General features: G+C 40.0%; 1 protein-coding gene and 1 long non-coding RNA gene across 2 annotated transcripts in view; both read left to right on the top strand.

The window, feature by feature from the left end:
• The first annotated feature begins 1119 nt into the window (after positions 1 to 1119).
• Positions 1120 to 22571, top strand: part of mtm1 (myotubularin 1) — a 41893-nt gene continuing 20441 nt past the window's right edge. The window contains exons 1-5 of the mRNA XM_062383452.1: positions 1120 to 1204; positions 6362 to 6443; positions 10801 to 10873; positions 11071 to 11165; positions 11481 to 11591. Coding sequence (XP_062239436.1) covers positions 6387 to 6443; positions 10801 to 10873; positions 11071 to 11165; positions 11481 to 11591 — 336 coding nt within the window. The 5' untranslated portion in view covers positions 1120 to 1204; positions 6362 to 6386. The remainder of the gene's footprint in view (positions 1205 to 6361; positions 6444 to 10800; positions 10874 to 11070; positions 11166 to 11480; positions 11592 to 22571) is intronic.
• LOC133949543 (uncharacterized) lies at positions 11598 to 15606 on the top strand. Its single transcript, XR_009920154.1, has 3 exons — positions 11598 to 13784; positions 14479 to 14656; positions 15156 to 15606. It is a non-coding gene; the product is annotated as an uncharacterized LOC133949543 (long non-coding RNA).

Genomic DNA, 22571 nt, shown 5'->3' with positions numbered 1-22571 from the left:
TTTACAGCAAATTATGATCGGATACCATTAAACAGCAGAGCTGCAGAGCTGAGTCTAAAATTGCAGCAGTAAACGTGACAGTGCCATCAGGCGCAAGAAATACAATTCACTTCCAATCTTCCATTTCCAAATAATATCCCAGAGTGGAGGTTAGGATCCCACTGATGTGTGAATTGATCGGTCAGATTGCTCTAAATATAAAAATACTGTGATGGCACTGGTGCGTAATGCTGTGATGGAATTGAAGGATGAGAAGGAAACAAGCGTTCAGCTGTATATATATATATATACATATTTAGGGCAGGGCGATATATACTCATAGATTCAGTGATAAAAAAGACTCAAGACAGGTAGTATGGATATTGTAGTGCTGTGATAATAGCCAAGTTTCTACTCCTGGTTTCAATTGTTGCAGAGTGAGTTCACTGGCTGTTTTTGATTCTTAGAATGGCTATATTGAGGTATTTCATTGTAGATAGTGATGAATTGGTTTAGTCTATTTCACCCACCCCTAATATGTCACTTTGTCTACTCATTTTAAATAGAGCCAATATTTAATTTTCTTTCTTTTGAATGAATTACCTTTTTTGGTGCCTGAACATACTCACAAACAAATTTTGCAGGTATGTCAGCTCGATGAAAATGAACGTATTTTAATGTAATTGTGAAATTTTGTAAGACGAGCCTAAAGGAGAGGGTGATACCACACAATGAAACTTGTGAAATTTTGTCAGGGGTCATGTCCAGGGTGGGAAGGACAGTCTAGTTATATATATATAGTTGTTATGGTAGTTTATTCTAAACATCCATGTCTGTCATCTATCTTCTGTCCTCCTCCAAGAAGCTGTGCATTTAAAAAAAATATTTGCTGCTTTCAAATTCAGTTTTTGTTTGTGGGATAGCCTCTGGTTGGATGACCTACATTATAATCCATAAAAAGAAGACAGTGTTCGCTTTTAAATTTACACAACGGATATTATTTATAGAATATACATTCGGACAAATTATTTAAAACGACAGCTGCTAGATATTGCAATTGTGAAATATGTCAAACCCTTGAGATAACTACGTTTCCCTTTAAGAGCCGTTTTGATCAGCAGCCAATCGGTGCCGTGACAGCCGGGCACGTGATGTAGAGTAAGTTCCTGCTGTGGCTTGAGGGAAACAAATCGACATTCAGCCACGGGAGAATCGCCTTTTGCGGGTAAGTCAAGGCATTTTGCCACAAATAAGCCACTTGTTAGCTTTTAAAGGGTTATTTGGGGGTGCTTTCCGCAGGTTTCAGTGTACTGTGTTTGAGAAACCTCCGGAATTTCGTCTTGAACAAGCTGTTGTACTGTCTAGGCCTACGCTATTTCCTGGTGCAACTCCACAGCTGTATCTAATGGAATGAGCAAGTTGGAAAAGTTCAGTAGACGGGTTTAAGGGGACTCCTCCCTGCCTGCTACAAAGAACGCGACTCGGTTCTGATGCGTATTGAATTGTCGATTGTGGAAAAGGCACTGTTTGACTGGATACCCATACATTGGAGCTATCCATACCGAAACCTAGCTGTCAGGTTTCGTTCGCCCGTGGACACAATTTCAAATGCTTTTATGCAATGCCAACATGTCGAATTTCAAGAGCTCAATGAACACACACACACACAGACAGACAGACAGACAGACAGACAGACAGACAGACAGACAGTTATGCCACTTTATTTATTCAACGCACAATATACACGTTGATATCTGTTCAATACAAACTATTCATATGAACAGCCTCTTTTCAATGCTACAATATTTGTCTTTTCAGTTTACCTACTGACATCGCTATGTTTTTACAGGTCCTCTACACTCAAATAAAAACCAGCACCATACAGTATGAAGCCATGCATCTTCCGCTTCCCAATACAAATATTTTTTTAAACAAATGAATGGAGTCAACAGAGTGCTCTTCCTCTGAAACGAGTACAGGAAGTGCTGCAAATATGTATGTTTGTGGCATTCCACAGAAACATTGAAACTGTAGTGAAAGATAATTTCACTGTCTATTTTGCTGTGAACTGCAAACCACATCAGACACACTGCCAGTGTGAGCAACAGACGACCGCGGCACACCCGGAGCCAATGTGGCCCGGGCGTAAAGGGGACAGCAGCAGATACGTGCACAGATATTTTTGGGGGCAGCAGCTCATGTGAGAAAAAGGGCACTTCTCATAATTATTTATTTACATTTGAAAAACAAAAAACAAAACTTAAATATAGTAGTACATGTATGATTTACTTAAAAATTTATTTGAATACCCTCACACACAGACGATTGTAAAATTCTCAACAGTTCACACAGACAATGGTCTTCTTTAGTATTCACTGGGTTTATCAGAAGAGCAGGAAACAACAAAGAAAAGTTAGTCAAAATGTGCATGTATTCAATCCTACTATAGTTTCTAGTTAGGGCTGGCCAATATGGAAATAAATCTAATCATAATTTTTCTCAATCAAACAAACACAAAGTAAATGTCAGCCCTGGACGTGCCCTAATAACTTCTGATCAGTGATGGTGTTTATTGGTAAATTGTAAAGTGAGCGCAGGACGACCGGACCTTTAATGTGCATTTAGCTGTGCGCAAACAGGAGTATTAGAGCTTGGGGATATGGAAAAAAATCTTATCACAATGATTTTTTTTTTTACATCAGTCGATGGATATCACAATTTAAATCACATCAATGTCTCTCTCAAGCTAGAAGGTTCCTTTTTACTTCTAAGTGAGATGTGAAAATATCCAACCAAGGTTAATTTTGGTAGAAATATTATTTATTTTGCTGTCATAAGCTGAACATGACAAATGTAGTTTGGAGCAATATACAACTGTATTTAAAAAAAGATAAATAGACATGGATAATTAGCTCATCTTAATTCTCACCAGTCAAAAGCTTCAAATGTCACAGGAGAACACACACATTTTTCTTTGTCCAAATAAATAAAAACCTAATCTTAATTCTAGAGTCTTAAATCCAAAACACAAACATTATGTCCTGATAAATGAAGTAGGTATTAATACAAAATAAAATCTAAAAAAAAACTACCTCTATACTGTATCCTTTTCTTTGTATAGATTCCTACAGTTTTAATATATTTGAAAAACAAGCCAACAAATACTTAGACAAAGACTTAGAAGAAACAGCAACACACGTCTCTGATCCCCATTTTGCATACTTGACAGGTATGTTTAGGGGTTATGATCTGTATAAATTGTCACTGGTGTTGATGGGACCACATATTCGGAATAGTTTAACTGATGATGTTTAAACTTACGTGAAAAGAAGCAGACAGGATGTTCAATGCCCCCTTCCCCGAGCACCAATTTCGCTTGCATCATCCTGTATGTTAAAAGGTTTTCAAAATCAAGAGCAGAATAGATAATTTCCCTCGCATTATCAAACACAGCCTGAGAGTAGGAAAACCTGACGTCTTTTTTTCCCCCGATTGGTTAGTCAGTGGAACAACCACTGTTGAAGACTGCAAGAAAAACTGTGATATAACCCACTAACCCTAGGTACCGCAACTATATTTTTCTACATGATGGCAATCGATATTTATCATGGCCTCAAACTTTGCAAGGACAGGATGAACTTTAACCTAGCCTCCAACCTTCCCCAGATAGGTCATGGTTGCTTTAGCAAACTCACACTTTGCTAGATAGATTAAGTTTGCCTCTGTCAACTGGTCAAACATTACACTAAGATGCTGAATCTAGACTGCCAACTTGTCGCTAAAGACCACTACATCATATAAATAAGTCTTATGCACACCCTGTCATACCAGCTAAACCTTATTCACAAGGTGCTGAAATGTAGCTGGAGTGATCTTCAGCCTAAACGGCATGACAGAATAGGAGAACAACCCCCCTGGTGTGACAAAAAAAAGAATAACTGACTATTGAGGCCAAACAGACTTTAATTAAGTGTGCAAATTCTGTACATTGAACAAGAATTTGGACATGTATTCAACCTTTGCTAACTTTTGTAAATTAGCTTAAAGGACACAGATCCTGAGACTTCAAGTACAATAAGTTTAACGTTAAATATTGCATTGACGATATAACTGGCAATAAATATAGAAACACATCATGGCTATGGACAGCTCCACAGCCAAAAGAAGGCTCACAGCTCTGCTTTAACACCACCAGGTTCGGGGCAGACACCAGGGAGCCATTTACAGCACCACTAAGTCCATCTATAGTGTTCAATTTGGGTCTCTTCATTAGGGATGGGCATAATTAATCGACGATCGATTAATTGACGCGGAGGGGAACCCGGACAGACCCGGGTCTAGGTGAGGGGTTCCGGGAGTGAGGGCGTGATAACAACCGGACTGAGAGGTTGAGAACCTTCAAATCGAGCTAGCTGCCAGCGGCTAGCTGCTGCTCGCTCATCGGGGCTAAAGAGTAAAGCAGTGCATATTTTCAAGTGTAACCATTGAACGGATCCCGTTTAACTGCCACAAGAGTTGTTCATCTTGTAATAAAGATCTCAATGAGGAAACACGCTGTGTTTTTTTTATATTTTCACAGCATTTTTATATAGTGTATTAAATAGTGAATTTTAATTCAAAAATATTAATGATTAATCGAAAATCGATCGTTAATTCTCCCGACGATCGATTAAGACCATTTAATCCAATGCCCATCCCTACTCTTAGCATCAGTAATTTACTTCTCTGCGTCAAACCAAATGGAGCAAGACACCAACTCCTCCAGCTCGACATGCATTTTTATACGTTTACAAAGTCTGTTGTTTTTGGTTCCATAGGTTTTCAAAAAGCTGGTCTGTGTTCCTCTGGGCTCTGTGTTGTGAAGGTAGATGTAGGCTAAGCCACTGCTGCTGGATTCTGCTCCCTCTATCTTGTCACGAAACCTTGGATTGACTACCGATGGCTTTAAATATATAAATACTGTGGTGACACTAGTCTGCCTAATGGATGCACACAAATGGAAGGATGAGGAGGAAACAAGTGTTCATCGATCACAAAGATTTTTTGTCCCATGATGATGACTGATGAGCTGATATATATACGTAGATATGTATTATGAGCAGCAGTTGCAGTGTATCAGTGTATTTTTCTTTATAAATGACCTCACTGTTGTCCCATAAAATCACACTTTACCTCAACCTCACTAACAAACACTAGGATGTCGGTGTCAGAAAGTTATGACTCACCATAGAAACCCATTTGTGAGCAGGATGATTTAATATTCATGATGCTTTGTATTAACCATTTATGGTTAAATGTGGGTGTGTAAATGGTGTACAGGGCAGACTTGGAGGAAGACCCACTTACAAACATTTCCAGGTGGACTGTGATTCATAACGTGAACATTGCATCAGGTGTGCAGTGTTTTATAAATTAGATTTTTTTTGTTTGCATTCGCCATTTACGGCTTTTCTGCGCACTTACACTTTTAGTATAATTCCTAAGCACTGTTTTATAAATGCAAATGTGCATTTGGTTGACTGTACTAGTGTTGCATGGAATACTGATACTAGAAAGGTATTGTGATACCCAGCTATTAAAAAAGGTTATGATACCTACGTTTGATCCCAGTCTTTCCTGGTACACACATGCCGAAGTGTACTTGGGAACGATGTTCACTGTATTAATGAGTGTGGGAATGGGTGAATGTAATACTGTAATGCTTTGGACTAAAGAGCATTATTTTCTATTTACCATTTTAAACACAAGGTATCTGGTCAGCTCATTACTGTTATGATAGGATAACCACAGCAAGAAAAGTAAACACAAACTTTCTCTTACAGTATGCCTCTCCTTCCCCTCCCCTTAGGTCACATCCCCATGAATTATTATACCATAATAAAAATATCACTTTCATAGAGCAATAAACTTAATTCTTGAGAATATTCAGTCTGACATTTGAATTGTAATTAATATTTTGATTGATTTTAATCAAAGAATCTTTTTTTTAACCCTATCTCTATTTGGAACTATTCCTCAGGTGGATCAGAATGATTTCATTTATTGTTATTAAAGGGCCTAGGAAGAGCAAGAGTATTGACCGCAGCCTACACACGTAGATATCAATATAGACAAAAGACATTCTGCGCAGAATGGTCCCTAGCCCTGCGTTGTTAAATTATTAATATTTTGTCATTTTGGCTCATCCAGAAAATGTTTAATTTTATGTAATATTCGTACATGTTGTAACCAAACCACTGTCATCTCGCTATCTTTTTTACATGCTAGCTGCTTACAGTCTGATATTATTAGAAGTTATTATAAGGAGTCTAGCTTTTGTAACGATTTTCGTCTGCGAAGGTATTAAATGACACAACTAATAATCTCTATGCCTCTTTCTCAGCCTGTGGAAGCCCCTTCCCTGAATAATGGCCGCACCAATCTCGGTATACGACTCAAATGCCTTGGACACACACATCTCCAGTGTAAGTGGTTATAGGAAGTTGTCGGACCCCTTCACTTTTTGCTAATTGTCATCCATTGAGTTTAAAATGGATAAAATTACCCTTTTTTGCAGATCAGTCTGCACAATAACATATCCTAAGATCTGCTAGAAAAAAAACGCTTCAAATTGGGTATCAACGTTTACTTTGACTCAAAGATAAACTGAAGGTCATGAACTTGTGCATGAAGGTCAAAGCTAACAGTCACCTCATGCTTCTGTGAATGTGATGTATTAAGACTGCCCAAAAATAATTTTATTACATCTGCCAGAGTTCACTTTGACTCATTGTTGACCTAATTAGACTTTGGTGGTCGAACACATATTCTGTCTAATGAATGTAAAATCTCAGTTACATCTTGAGGGGAATTCGTTCAGATCTGACAGATAAGTTCACTTTGACTCACTATGACACACATGGAGGCCTCAGGAACCTGTTTTAGGCCTCTTAAACGTGATATTTAACACCGACTTGAGGCATTTCTTCAACTTTCGATCAGTTGTGTCTTGGACTCAAAGTTAAAGTGATTGCATTTCAGCAGTCAAAGGTAAATGTCACAGTGACCTTACAAAAATCTGGGTTAAAAAAAGGAGTTATCATCCTATTTTTATTGCATATTTGTAAGCCTAAACATGATATATTTTTTGCTAAATTGTCGACAATTTTGACGTGAGAGATATTTAAGTCTCAAATGGTTTTCATGCAGTGATTGTGCCCAATGGACTCAAAGGCATCTCCTGGACAAATGCACCGAAGTCAGCCATTTTGGATGAATTGGTCTTTTTTGATGATTCACAAACATCATTCTAAAAAATGTCAATGAAGCAGCTCTGATGGCACATTTTCACATGGCTTATAAAAAAAGCCTCTCGGACCTATACCCAAAACCCACCAGGAAGTCAGAAATTACCCTTTCAACAATTCCCACCATTTGTGGAATTTTTAAGTTTTGCTGTGAAATAGTTAGATGTCATTTGACTTGGCACTTCAAATGTAAAAAAAATAAAATGTTTGTAGTTGTTTAAAGTTCATAACATTGTTTCAATTGTAAAGTTGTCATATCGCAATGAAACAGGAAGTTCCACTAATTTTACTACATTGTCCAATCTGAGCAAGATTAGCTGTTTGTAGACCTTATGTGACCACTTTTACATGCCTATATTAACCATAATCGTGGCACCGCTTTCTAGGAACAGGATGCACTCCTCAGCAGGATGTGACTTTTAACTCATCATTTAACTGTGCAAACAAATATCACAATACCAAGCCATGACAGCGAACCTCCAGCAACTACAAGTCAAATGCAGGACACCATGATGCACACGTACTGTGAGGGCCTTTCCATCGCTGCTTGCAGTTTAATTATAATTAATTTTCAACTTCAGGTAAACATCCCCTCACCTGCTTCAGTGTCACTGCAGCATCTCCTGAGCGCTTTGTGTGTTTGCGTACGGGAGTGGGTGAAAGATAAAATGAGAAAATTAAGGTTAAATACCACAAAAATTAATTTTTGCTTGTTAATTAAGTAACTGACTGAACTTCACTTGGAGTGAATCAAAATTAGGCTATTTTAAAAAATATGGCCCATTATACGTATCAAACAGATACAAATAATTAAAGGCCAAAACGAGACTAAATGAGTAACCACCTGATTTTAAATCAAGCAAGTCATATATTGGCAATGAAAGAACTGCATGCTACCATTAGCAAACGACAGACTTCACACCCGGAGGCAGTTGCGGGTGACTTCAACCACTCCGGCTTTAAGACTGTACTCCCCAAATTCCACCAACATGTCTCCTGTGCAACGAGGAGTCAAGACTTTGGACCATGTTTACACCAGCATGGCTGGTGCTTACAAAGCTGTCCCCCTCCCCCATCTAGGACAGTCTGACCACCTCTCCTTGTTTCTACTCCCCAAATACACACCACTCATCAAACGTGTGAAACCCACAGTGAGGACAGTTAAAGTGTGGCCAGAGGGAGCAGAAACTGAACTCCAGCTCCGGTTCGAACACACAGACTGGAGGGCGTTTGCTGTTCACGCCACACTGGACTCCCACACTGACATCAACTCTTATGCCTCTTCCGTTCTTGACTTCATCAACACCAACATCAACAGTGTCACCACCCTCAAACGCATCACCACATTCCCTAACCAGAAGCCATGGATGAACAAGGATGTCTCGTGCTGAAGGCACGAGACATCGCTTTCAGATCAGGTGATGCTTAGGCCTACAGTTCATCCAGGGCTGACCTGAGGAGGGGCATCAAGAAGGCACAGCACTGCCACACGCTAAGGATTGAGGAGCACTTCAAAAACAACTCCGACCCCAGACGTATGTGGCAAGGCATCCAGGCTTTAACTGACTATAAACCCACCAACACCACCCCCCAAAACAGTGATGCCTCCTTCCCTGACGAGCTCAACAGCTTTTATGCTCGCTTTGACAGGGAAAATCAGGAGGCGGCTATCAAGGCTGGGCTCACTTCAGACCACCAGCCCCTCACACTCTCCTCCATCGACGTGTGTGCTGCACTGGGCAGGATCAATGCACGTAAGGCTGCTGGCCCTGATGGCATCCCCGGACACGTGCTCAGGGCCTGTGCTGGGCAGCTAGCTGAGGTCTTGACTGACATATTCAATCTGTCACTGGCCCAAGCAGCTGTCCCCACATGCTTTAAAACCACCTGCATCGTGCCGGTGCCCAAACACTCGACTGCAGCGAGCCTCAACGACTTCCGCCCTGTTGCACTCACCCCCACCATTATGAAGTGCTTCGAGAGGATGGTCCTGGCTCACCTCAAAACCTGTTTACCACCCACACTGGACCCCTTCCAATTCGCCTACCGCCAGAACAGGAGCACTGAGGATGCCATCTCCACGGCACTTCACTCCGCACTTTCTCACTTGGACAATAACAACTCCTATGCAAGAATGCTGTTCATAGACTTCAGTTCAGCTTTCAACACAATCATCCCCTCCAAACTGATCACGAAAGTCGGCGATTTAGGCATCAACCCTTCCCTGGCGTGCCTCAAGGCTGTGTGCTAAGTCCTCTCCTCTACTCACTATTCACGTATGACTGCATTCCTGTACATGTAACTAATACTTTTGTCAAGTTTGCAGACGATACTACGGTGATTGGCCTCATCAGCAACAACGAGGAGTCGGCCTACAGAGAAGAGGTCCAGCACCTGGCGGCGTGGTGCACAGACAACAACCTGGCTCTCAACACCAAGAAGACCAAAGAGCTCATCGTGGACTTCAGGAAGAAAGGCGGCACACACCCCCCCATCCATATCAACGGGACGGAGGTCGAGCGTGTCACCAGCTTCAAGTTCCTGGGTGTCCACATCTCTGAGGACCTCTCTTGGACCCTCAACACCTCAACCCTGGTCAAGAAAGCTCACCAGCTTTCATCTGTCTCCTCAGATTCTGGTGAATTTCTACTGTTGCACCATTGAGAGCATCCTCACTAACTGCATCTCAGTGTGGTATGGCAGCTGCTCTGTTGCAGACCGGAAGTCACTGCAGAGGGTGGTTAAAACTGCCCAACGCATCACCAGTTCCTCACTCCCTACCATTGCAGCTGTCCAGGGCAAGAGATATCTGCGGAGAGCGCACAGCATCGTCAAGGACAGCTCTCACCCCAACCACAGACTGTTTGCCCTCCTCCCTTCTGGGAGGCGCTACAGGGTCCTCCGTTCCCGGACTAGCAGGTTCAGGAACAGCTTCATCCCTGCAGCTGTCACCCTGCTGAACTCTGCACCGCAGTGATAGAAGCAGCCCCCCCGGCCCCACACCCTCCTCCAACCACTGAACATTTGAACACTTGCACTACACTGTCACTTTTTTTTTACTACTGTATTATCCTGCCTATAGTATATTCATATCTCTATATTTTTTTATATATTTTTCAAATATTTATCTTGCTTAAAGTTATTATATCATACAATACCTGTTAATACTGTACTACTTCAGATATATTACTTACTGCTCATAGTTCCTATGTCATACAAAAGCTGTTAATACTGTACTATTTCCTTTATTACTGCTCATAGTTCTTATATCATACAATATCTGTCAATACTGTATTATTCCATATATATTTGCTACTGTACATATCTTATTTATTTACATTTCATATACGCACAATACTCTGCACTTTAACTCCTTTTTTTTGCACTTCTGGTTAGACGCTAAACTGCATTTCGTTGTATAAGTACTTGTACTGTGCAATGACAATAAAGTTGAATCTAATCTAATCTATTTATCTGTAATTTGTTTTGGCTGTCTGCAGTAAAAAAAACTTTACGTGTATGTGTGCATTTTTAGACCTCAAGAGAGTCCCTGAAGATGGAATTGTTAGCAGAGGTATGTTTGCTGCCTGGAGAGGACCGAATTATAGGTGAGTGTATCTGTCCAAATTTTGAATCCTTGTTTTACTGGAAAATTATGCAAACATGTCATTTTAATCATGATACAGTGTGACATTCTGATAATTAGTTTACATATGATTTAGTAACTTAAGTATTCTTAGCCAATAATGTTAGAAAAGATGGCTAATATGTCATATGAAAAATAAATATTTCTGTCTGTTTTCAGATAAAGACATCATCTACATCTGTCCATTCCGTGGAGCAGTAAAAGGCAAAGTGTTGATCACCAACTACAGACTCTACTTCAAGAGCTCAGATACTGTAAGTCCCTTCAAGCTCATGTAGGGCCAGTCAGTAGCTCATAACTATACATACATATCATAGAAACAAGAAAAAAAAGGACAAGAAAACAGATTTTTTTATTTATTTTTGTACAATCCTGGTTAACTGGCTGTCTTTCTACCTAAGTAGTAAAAAAGAAAAGGTAACTTACAACATAAAGAAAAAAAAAAAGTTAGATAATTATCCATTAGGGTGCAGCATTTTACTTACTTAAATTACACAGTACCTGATGTAGGTTTAAATGTGTTATATTTTGTGTGTGTTCAAAATCTACATGCTGACTCTGTTTTGTAGGACGTGGCAGTGATGCTGGATGTTCCTTTGGGTGCCATAAGTCGGGTGGAGAAAATGGGTGGGGCATCAAGCAGAGGCGAAAACTCCTATGGCCTGGATATCACCTGCAAGGTGTGTGAGTGTGTGCGTGCGTGTTTGCAAGCTTTGAGCTAAGTTGACATGTTTTCATGAGCTCTGCATATTGGAGCCGTTCTTATCACAAAATACATTTATGATAAGAATCTTGCACATGCAATAAAAACACATAATAATAAACCTCATTACAAAGCACCTTTGAAATCCCAGGCACAAGTTGCCTGTTAAGTAAAGAATGAAAAATGTAAGGAAAGGATAGGAAAAAATCTAGATCAGACATTTGTGTTAAGGATATGGAGATCTGTTTTATTAAGATTAAGATGCATTTATTAGTCCTAAACACATACACAGACATGCAAAGGCACACTCATGCAGGTAGGGTTAGGGTTAGTTTTAGTTGTTCAGACCATAATCACCATATGGTCCAAAGCGACATAAATTTACCATTGACATATGGACCTCAGACGTCAGTCCAGTTAGTATGCTTGGTTTTGACCACTTGGTGGCTGGATGATGATTTTGTAGCCGATGGTTTACTTAATTTATACTGCGAGGCATTAGTCTGTGGGTGAACCAGAACAGCATGCTTTTTTATTTATTCTTTAATCCTCAACTCCTCTCTTCACAACAGAAACACTTCCGTTAGTGGCCGTTCACAAGAAGAATCCCAACAGACAAACCGCTTATGACAGGAAACACAAATCAATCTTCCACAATAAAGAAAACTAAATAAAATAGCTTACAATTTCAATATAAAACCGACATTGTTGAATGAACTCACACACAGCAGCTCTATAAAAGCCTTCAAGGAGATAAGAGATTAAGATGCACTTTACTTTTAGTTTCAACTCGTGTTTAATAACTCGTGTTCAATAGTTGACATTTCTGTGCAGGGATATTGTCAGTGCATTTAATTACTAACCCCTATGTCGTTGGGGTGAGTGGGTGAACCTTTCTGATGAACTATCCTTTTAACAGTATGGTTTCAAAACGATGACACAATATTTTTTGGGACAATATAGAGCCAACTAGGGCTTAATTTAACTAACCAGAAAATAACTTTTTTGCACATTTGCACATTTGGTGTGTATAATGTACATATTCAGTATTTCTTTTATTAAATTGTAAAAAATTTAAATTAAATTTCTTTATTCTCTTGTGCTCAATCGTGCCAACTGCTGTAACAACTGAATTTACTCTATGTGGATCAAAAAAGTTGTATCTTATCTTAACTTAAATCGGGGCCACTGCAATGGGGCAGATTACTACTGGTCAACAAGTGACTCTGCTCCTCTGTTTTCGAATCACTCAAACGTAGAACTGATCTTGGCTAAGCAGGTGTCGCTTCTTCAGCAACAATGAATTTAAAACACTACGTTACGTCGTAATCTGTGAGGAAAAACTGTCTGCAGGAGTGTGACTGCGCTTGTCTCTGTCCCTCTTCAGTCACAAACAGATATTCACATGGAATATTCACCATCTAGTCCTAAATTCTAAAATAGTTATTAATTGATGATTTCGGATCATGATTTCAAATCATTCCTGTCACTTTAACCCGGATATCCTGACTGTGCTGAATTAAACAACACAAAGTAAATATCCGTCCTGTACGTGTCCTTATAAGTTTTGATCAATGATGTTGTTTATTGTTAAAGGGGACATATTATGAAAATTCCACTTTTGTAGTGCTTCTACACATTATTTTGGGTATCTGGCATGTCTACCGTTCCAAAAACTCTGGAAAAAAACAACTCCCGCGATTTGTTGTGGTTCCTCTATTTCAGAAACTATGTGCTTGAGTGCATCCAATTACGACCGAAATAGACGTCATAGTCGCAACATGCCCATTTAGTACATTCCCCCATAGCTCTATGCACTCCCCCACTACCACTCGACCCATCCCTAGATGGACCCTCCTACTTTATAGACAGTCGGTCCATCATTGTCCAGCCGCCATTTCATTCTTGCAAGCCTTGGAAACACTTGGATAAGCTAATTAGCAGCATGAATCGGTTGTTGGCTGCAAACATGTCTCCATGTGACTCCAGCTTCAGAAGACACAAGATTGAGATGGATTGAGTTCATATATGATGGCAACGTTCCTGCCACCACTTTGAATCGGACTGTTGTATCAACCTGGGCCAATATAACAACGGATTCTTGAAAAGGTTGTTATTGAAAGAGGGGTCGGTGCCATATTTCCATCGCAATAGTGAAGACGAGGGAAATGTAAGTATTTTTTTTAATAATTCTGGTATTTGCTTCTTTTAGACATTTTGTGTTGAGGCTAGTGCCGTTAGCATGTTGTGCCGTGTGTGAGGGGGTGGGGGGCTAGTATGTAGTGGTGAGGGATATGGAGAGACTTTACAGGAGTTTTCATGTTCGACTATTATTAACGTTATTGAACAATTAATGGAGGACGGCTGGCGAGTCTTGGCGAGAAGACGGCGTCGGAGTCCACGGTGAACGATGTTCGCATGACAGGTTCGTGAATGTTGTGCTCTCCACGCGCTTACCCCCCCTCCGCTCGCTTGTGCCTAGTAGCTGCTGTAGCTGGAAGTTAGCTACCGGCGCCGGCCGTAAGTAGCTGCTATGAGCATGGAGAGCACAACACACACAAACCTAACTTCCAGCTACAGCTGCTGCTACGGGCGCTCGTTCAAGATACCGGAGGATGTTGTTGTCATAACTATTATTCATTACCAGCCCCAGCTTGGGAAAATGTATCCTTGTATCTTTGTATGCATGACAGTAGTCCAAACATGAATAACATTGCTGCTTTTGGTGCGACCTCACTACAAAAGTACAGGTTTGTTTACCATCAGTTACTTCGTCACGTCATTGATTGTGTCTCCGTTTTAAAGGTGTAACAGCATCTCATTTGTTGTGACTCCATGGATACTGAATGTCTGTTTTATCATAGGCACACAGACAATTGTGCTGCACTGATGTCGGTGTTGGGACCTCAGCTGTAAGAGACCTCGCTTGGAGGAAGGAGAGGACAACCCAAGTTGTTGCAGTATGGACTTCGGAGAGCCACAGGCTGCTACCTATGATCCTGATGACTTGATCACAGTCTTGACTGAGTCAGCAGATGTGACGTGAGTGACTCAATATTTAATCTAAACATTTCAATAATCAGATGGATTACCATCCTACACTTTTTTAGCTGTTGCAGCCTTTTGGTGAAATCTTTGTCGTTCTAATAGAATTGAATCTTCCAACCCTGTTCATAAGACACCCAAATATATTGTCTATGAAAACTGCCTCCTGGAGCTGTTTGAGGTGTGTCCTGTGTGTCGCGGGGGACAGATGTAATATATGAAGGGCGAGTGCACAGCAAAGCCGGTGAAAGCAGATGCAACCTTCCGTGATTCTCACAGGCTCTATTTAAAATCCAAATAATGTACAAACAGTATGTGAAACATAAATAACATATCAATTAACTGCTGTCTTTAAATGGTCTTCGTGATTTAAAGACCATTTATTTATCGTCTTCACGATAAATAGAATAAAATAATTACAAAATAATTATAAAAAGAAAATAATAAATACAAAAAGTGCAAAATGTCAGACTTTTTTTCCCAATTTGTATTACAGATAACGTGGATAACCTGTTGGACCTCATCTTTCATGAGGTTTTTCAGACCCGGCCCCATATGTGAATGAGGTGCTGAAGATCTCAAAACCTGAGGATCTCTCTGCCAAGTATGGCCTCAACACCAGCTAACAAAGCTTCTGTACGCCAAATACCTGTAACGGCTGAGCAAAGTTTACATTGTATTTAGAGAATAAAAGGTGACACACAAATATAAAGTGTTCCTTTGTTCACAGTATGGCTACTGATGGCACAAAGTGTATTTTTGTAATCATTGTTTTTATTATACTTGGTATTTGTTGTATTTATTACCTCTGTCCCAGCCAATACATTTAATAACTATTTTTAAAAAGCTCTGGCATCTTTCTGACAATAAAAATTTATAGAAGCTGTTCTGTGCTTTTAATGTTTGATATGTAACATGTCAACAATTGACACGTGTAAGATGATCAGTAAGCAAAGTAATACACAGGGAAGAGAAATTTATGTATTTTATTCATAAATAAAATACATGTTGAATACATTCTGTAGTGAGAACACATTCAAACACATGTCCTACACCTCAATGAGAGGGGGGAGGGGTGAGAGGGGTGAAAGGGAATGGGGTAAGATGGGGGCGGGCTGAGAGGGGGGCGGGGCCCTCAAAACAGGTCGATCTGAGGAGGTCTGTTTTAGACCGAGTAAAAAGGTGCTGTTTTAAATGATCCTTGTGGTATTTTTACCAAAATATGTTACAGACATTTCATTAAGACCCAAAGGAGCCATATCAACTGTGGTGAAATGGGCATAATATGTCCCCTTTAAAGTGTAAAGAGCGCAGGTCAGAGGGGGAGTGAGGAGGAAGCAGACTCCTACACAGAATTAGTATAGGACGACCGGACCTTTTAATGAACATTTGTCCTGAAGCAGCGGTGTTATTATTCAACCGGTGGAAACCTGCTAAACCATGAACGTAGTAGAAAACATGATCAAATTCCATCACTACATCGAGTGCTGAGTCATCCTCCCAAACATTATGTGAGCTATTGCTGCTCCTCCGCTCTATGCAGCGTATGTCAGCCGAACCTATGGTCAGGCAACCTTAACTATCAAAAGAGCCATTTTGCCCCCTCTTCCCCAAAATAAAATTTGTATGGAGCTGCAAAACACATTTGATAACACGGCTTATAAAGTTTTATATATAGTTATACTATATAGCTATACTTTTATATATAGTTATACTATATATAAAAGTATATATATTGTTGTATATTTTTACTTATTACAACAAAGGAAAACACCAAACTCTTATTAAGAGAACAAAATACAATGGCATGTGTAGGCCTACTTTGAAATATATTAAACAAAGAACTATGCAGGCTTATTTGAGTCCTCCCCATATTTATGGGAAAATGAATAAAATAAGAAGTAGTCTACTTTGACATAAATAAATTATATAGCTGCAGCCTAATAGCTTAAAAAGAGTAAACATAATAAATAGGCCAGTTTGTATAATAATGTTCCAATAATGTTTTAAGAAGCATGAAATTCTCAGAATTTTGCTTCTCTCTTCTCATGCCCCTCTCACAGCAGACTGCTCAACAATAAAAGATCCTCTCCTGCGCGCATACGTTTTTTACTATCAGGAGAGAAAAGACTCTGAGCATGGAGAGAGAGAAAGTGAAGTGAAAAGTCCCAGTTAGTTGTCGAGATTTCAGAGATGTTATTAACAGTTTGTTCATATTCTTTGTGAAGAAACGAGCTAAATGTCTGCTGATATCTTCCCGACGAGGTGCATACGGGGACCATCGGAAATGTTAACATCCGCTGGCTTAGCCTTACTGTGGGCCATATTTCATTATATGTTTAGAATTTGTTGCGGGCCAATTAAAAATGGACCACGGGCCGTAGCTTGGATAAGATGACGTACATGGCATTTCAATGTTTTGCTGTGAAACAAGAAGTTGTTGTAACATCAGTGTACATTATCCCATCTGCACCAAATATCACAAGTTTGCAAGTCCTGGCCTGAACACATCTACAGGCAAATAGTTATAGTAATAGTAATGGTGCCCCTTACAAAGCAACAAAGCAGCTCCGGTGACACATATCACCAACATATATGAAAATCGGTTTGTAGACACGACTGTAATAAAACTACTGAAATTTATTTAGCATGTAAGATCAAAAAATGCAGGCACCAATTAAACCATTTACCTTCTTTTCAAATATCACTAACACTTTGTTAAATGATGTACGTAAAACACATTAACCCCCTCATGCAGTTTTGTCAGAGGTCGTGTCCATGGCATGGTGTTAAATTTCAATGTTTTGTCGTGAATTGGGAAGTTGATGTCACTTTCATATACATCATCCATTCTGTAGAGTCCCGGCCTGAACATATCTACATGCCAGTATTCAGTAATAGCCCAAGCACCCCCTACTGGCATCAAGAAACGACATGTTTTATGCTGTGATGTACAGCCGTTGCCAAAAGTTTTTAGAATTACACAAATATACATTTTCACAAAGTCTGCTGCCTCAGTTTTTATGATGGCAATTTGCATATACTCAAGAATGTTATGAAGAGTGATCAGATGAATTGCAAATAATTGCAAGGTCCCTCTTTGCCACAAAAATTGACTTAATCCCCCCAAAAAACATTTCCACTGCATTTCAGCCCTTCAACACAAAGGAGAGGGGCGAGTGTTGACCGGGACAAGTCTTGAGATCACTCTGTCATGCTGATTAAGAAAGAATAGCAGACCTGAAGCTTTAAAAGGAGGGTGGTGTTTGAAATCATTCTTCTTCCTCTGTTAACCATGGTTACCTGCAAGGAAACGTGCAGTCATCATTGCTTTGCACAAAAAGGGCTTCACAGGCAAGGATATTGCTGCTAGTAAGATTGCACCTAAATCCACCATTTATCGGATCATCAAGAACTTCAAGGAGAGAGGTTCAATTTTGGTGAAAAAGGCTTCAGGGTGCCCAAGAAAGTCCAGCAAGCTTCAGGACAGTCGCCTAAAGTTGATTCAGCTGCAGGAACCGGGCACCACTAGTGCAGAGCTTGCTCAGGAATGGCAGCAGGCAGGTGTGAGTGCATATGCACGCAGTGAGGCGAAGACGTTTGGATGATGGCCTGGTGTCAAGAAGGGCAGCAAAGAAGCCACTTCTCTCCAGAAAAAAAAATCAGGGACAGACTGATATTCTGCCAAAGGTATAGGGATTGAACTGCTGAGGACTGGGGTAAAGTAATTTTTTAATTATTTGGGGCCTCTGGAAAAAAGCTTGTCTGGAGAAGAAAAGGTTAGCGCTACCATCAGTCCTGTGTCATGACAACAGTAAAGCATCCTGAGACTATTCATGTGTGGTGTTTCTTCTCAGCCAAGGGAGTGTGCTCACTAACAATTTTGCCTTAGAACACAGCCATGAATAAAGATTGGTACCAAATATCCTCCGAAACCAACCATCCAAGAACAGTGTGGTGACGAACAATGCCTTTGGAGCACCTTGCCATAAGGAAAAAGGAATAACTAAGTGGCTCGGGGAACAAAACATCGACATTTTGGGTCCATGGCTAGGAAACTCCCAAGACCTTAATACCATTCAACCAATTTGTGGTCAATCCTCAAGAGGCAGGTGGACAAACAAAAACCCAAAAATTCTGACAAACTCCAAGCATTGATTATGCAAGAATGGGCTGCCATCAGTCAGGATGTGGCTCAGAAGTTAATTGACAGCATGCCAGGGTGAATTGCAGAGGTCTTGAAAAAGAAGGGTCAACACTTCAAATATTGACTCTTTGTTTAAACTTAATGTAATTATAATATAAAATCCTTTTACACTTATACCATACTAACATCTGATTAAAAAGATCTAAAAACACTGAAGCAACACACTTTGTGAAAAACAATACTTGTTTCATTCTCAAAACTTTTAGCCACAGCTGTAGTACTCCTAGCAGGTTGACCACATTGACCTTTTATAAATCAAGTGTGTTTACATTTGCCATGGCAACACACCAAATGTTGATGTTTAGTTTTACGATTGATTACATTCAAAAGGCCAACAATAATTTATCGGGTTGGCTATGGGCCTTTGAGGCTCAGACTATACCGGTAAATTTCAAACGGTTTCATAGATAATAATACTTTATTTGTGTAGCAGCTTTCTAACAAGAATAGCAGATCAAAGTGCTTACAATATTAACTGCTAAAATTAAGGGAACACTTGTCAAATTATAACACAAAGTCACTTAAACTTCAAAGATATTGATCGGAAGTAGAAGGGCTGGTGTGTAAGGTTTAACCATGTCCTGGATGTAGACTGGGCAGGTACTAGTGTCTTGAAGCGGGTGCGGGCAGCCACTGGTAACCAGTGAAGGGGGCGGAGTATTGTGAGTTAGCATAGGTAAGTTGAAGACCAGCCGAGCTGCTGCATTCTGGATGAGCTGCAGAGGTCAGATAGCACTAGCAGGTAGACCAACTAGGAGGAAGCTGCATCTAGGCTTGAGATGACCAAAAACTGTACCGCCTTCTGAGTGAGAAGGGGGCGTATTATGGTACAAACTGTTTATTCTAACCAATGTTGTAAATACCCTTATCTTTCTGATGTTCTCCATCACAGTATGTAATGTTCTTTTTCCCCTGTTAAAAGTTATTTTTTTTGTTTTTCCATACTCTTGTCTAGGGTTAGGGGCAGAGTTCACAACTCTGAGTATAGCTTTATATATAATTTTATAATCTGTGTTTTCAAATATGTTTTGCGGCTCCAGACAAATTCTATTTGGCGAAAGAGGAGGCGAATGGCTCTCTTGATAGTAAAGGTTGCCAAACTCTGGGCTATACAATACATATGTAATAATTTCAATTTGATTGGTTGATTATTCTGATGTTGTGCAGCATGTATCTACACGAGAGTGTCGTGATATAAACTGAAATTTACAAAGGAAAATATCAACGGGTTATCAGTAATCAGAGCAACTCGCAACAATCACATTTTGTTGTGTAGAAAAGACTCAAGTTTGGCACCAGAAGGAAGGTAAGTGATGTACACTCCTGATCAAAATCTTAAGACCAGTTAAAAAATTGCATGAATTTGCATTTTGCACTGTTGGATCTTAGGAAGGTTCTAAGTAGAGCTTCAAAATGCAAAAAGAAGAAATGGGAACAAGAGACCAAAAGTTTTGAGCAGGCAATTTATTGAAAACAACAATTTAACTCAAATAACCTGTTCATCAGCTGATCAAAAGTTTAAGACAACAGCCTTTAAAAGCCAAAATCTGTGCAAAAATTTGGATCCATGTCATTTCCTGTCAAGTAATCACACTGTGAAGATCTCTTGATGGCAGGGTTAGGGTTAGGGTCATTTTGCATTTCTTAAAAGATCCTCAGGGTTATGGAACAAAAACATCATGTGGTAGAACCAAAAAAATATCACCGGCGCTGAGCCAGAGGATCCGAATGGCTGTCTGTCAAGACACGGGACGATTCTCGTCCCAAATTAAGGCCATTACTGGTGCTGACTGCAGCCCAATAACCATCAGACGGCATCTGCGAAGGAAGCGCTTCTAAAACAAGAAACGTCTTCAAAGGCCACGTCTCCTTCAACGCCACAAAATTGCCCGTTTAGACTTTGCAAGGGAGCACCAAACATGGGACATTCAAAGGTGGAAGAAAGTTTATTCTTTGACGAGATCAAATTTAACCTTGATGGTCCTGATGGCTTCCAACGTTACTGGCATGACAAGGAGAAGCCACCTGAGATGTTTTCAACGCGGCACAGTGGAGGGGGCGCCATCATGATCTGGGGTGTTTTTTCCTTCAATGGAACAATGGAGCTCCAGGTTGTGCAGAGGCGTCAAACAGCAGCTGGCTATGTGGAGATGTTGCAGCGGGCATCCCTCATGACTGAGGGCCCTCCTCTGTGTGGGAACGACTGGGTTTTTCAGCAGGACAATGCTCCAATTCACAAGACTTTTTTCCAGGAGAATAACATCACTCTTTTGGACCATCCTGCGTGTTCCCCTGATCTTAATCCAATAGAGAACATTTGGGGATGGATGGCAAGGGAAGTTTACAAAAATGGACTTCAGTTCCAGACAGTGGATGCCCTTCGTGAAGCCATCTTCACCACTTGGCGCAACATTCGCACTAGCCTTTTGGAAACGCTTGCATCAAGCATGCCAAAACGAATTTTTGAAGTGATCAACAATAATGGTGGAGTTACTCATTACTGAGTCAGTTTTTGACACTTTAATTTCTGTTTTCGGAGTTTTTTTTTTTTTTTTTTAAGCTGTGGTCTTAAACTTTTGATCAGCTGATGAACAGCCTTCTTCAGTTAAATTGTTGTTTTCAATAAATTGCCTGCTCACAACTTTTGGGCTCTTGTTCCCATTTCTTCTTTTTACATTTTGAAACTCTACTTAGAACCTTCCTAAGATTCAACAGTGCAAAATGCAAATTCATGCAATCTTTTAACTGGTCTTAAGATTTTGATCAGGAGTGTATGTCTGTGAGGTCCTGAAGCTCAATTATTCAAAGACTTTGTCAAACAGGACCTTCATCAGTTATTTGATTGAACCTGGAACACAGTTGTACAGTGCTGTTTCTAGAAAAGTTTCAACATTTTATTGACTTTGTATTAAAAATATTTTTTTTACAATGAAAACTTTTTGAGTCTGTTACCATAAGTTGGCCATCTTTTCAGTGGCAAAGTAGATAGTAAACGTAATGTTAGTGTTGATTTGGTTAAGAATAAATAATGTGAGGAACAACAATGTGACTGTACATGAGGGCGGTGCAGAGACCTTTAAAAGGGCAGGTGCTCACATTTCAAAAGAGGCACATGGAAAAAGGCTCAAATGCCATATAACTTAAAGCTACAATTTGCTGTTGAGGTTGCTGGAGAGGTTGCTGCTGCCGGAGGGCTGTATTGATCTGAGACTATACATTCAAAGGAACAGAGGAGAGATATTAGCTGTGTGTGTTATGTGACCAAGACAAGATGCAAACACTATTACTGTTACTGCTGCTGATATAATATTTTGTCATATTACAAATCTAATCCCGTACTGAATTATGATGTGAATTATGATCTTTGATGATAAATAATTAAAGTCAAGTAATGATAATTGGGAGGATGAGAAAATCACAGGTCAAATCCATTCACTATAATTTTTTGTGGCGAACACAGACACAGTGCAGCACACAAGCCCTCCATGAACCTGGGGAAATCCCTGTAACTTTCTGTTCATTGTTCACTGCATTCATGTAGAAATACACCAAATAATTTGCACTCTGATGCAAACCCCATTTACCGGCATTGACATTTTTCGGCCCGCTGTCTCAGACGGCGCTGGGCATCTGCAGTGTACTGCGGAAGAAGGCACGTCAGGATGAGCTCAGGTCAGGTGAAAACTCATCACGTGACTGACTGCA

The sequence above is a fragment of the Platichthys flesus genome, chromosome 24, assembly GCF_949316205.1.
Source record: "Platichthys flesus chromosome 24, fPlaFle2.1, whole genome shotgun sequence".
In the NCBI taxonomy this organism is placed as follows: Eukaryota; Metazoa; Chordata; class Actinopteri; order Pleuronectiformes; family Pleuronectidae; genus Platichthys; species Platichthys flesus.
This window is presented reverse-complemented; position numbering and strand designations above follow the sequence as displayed.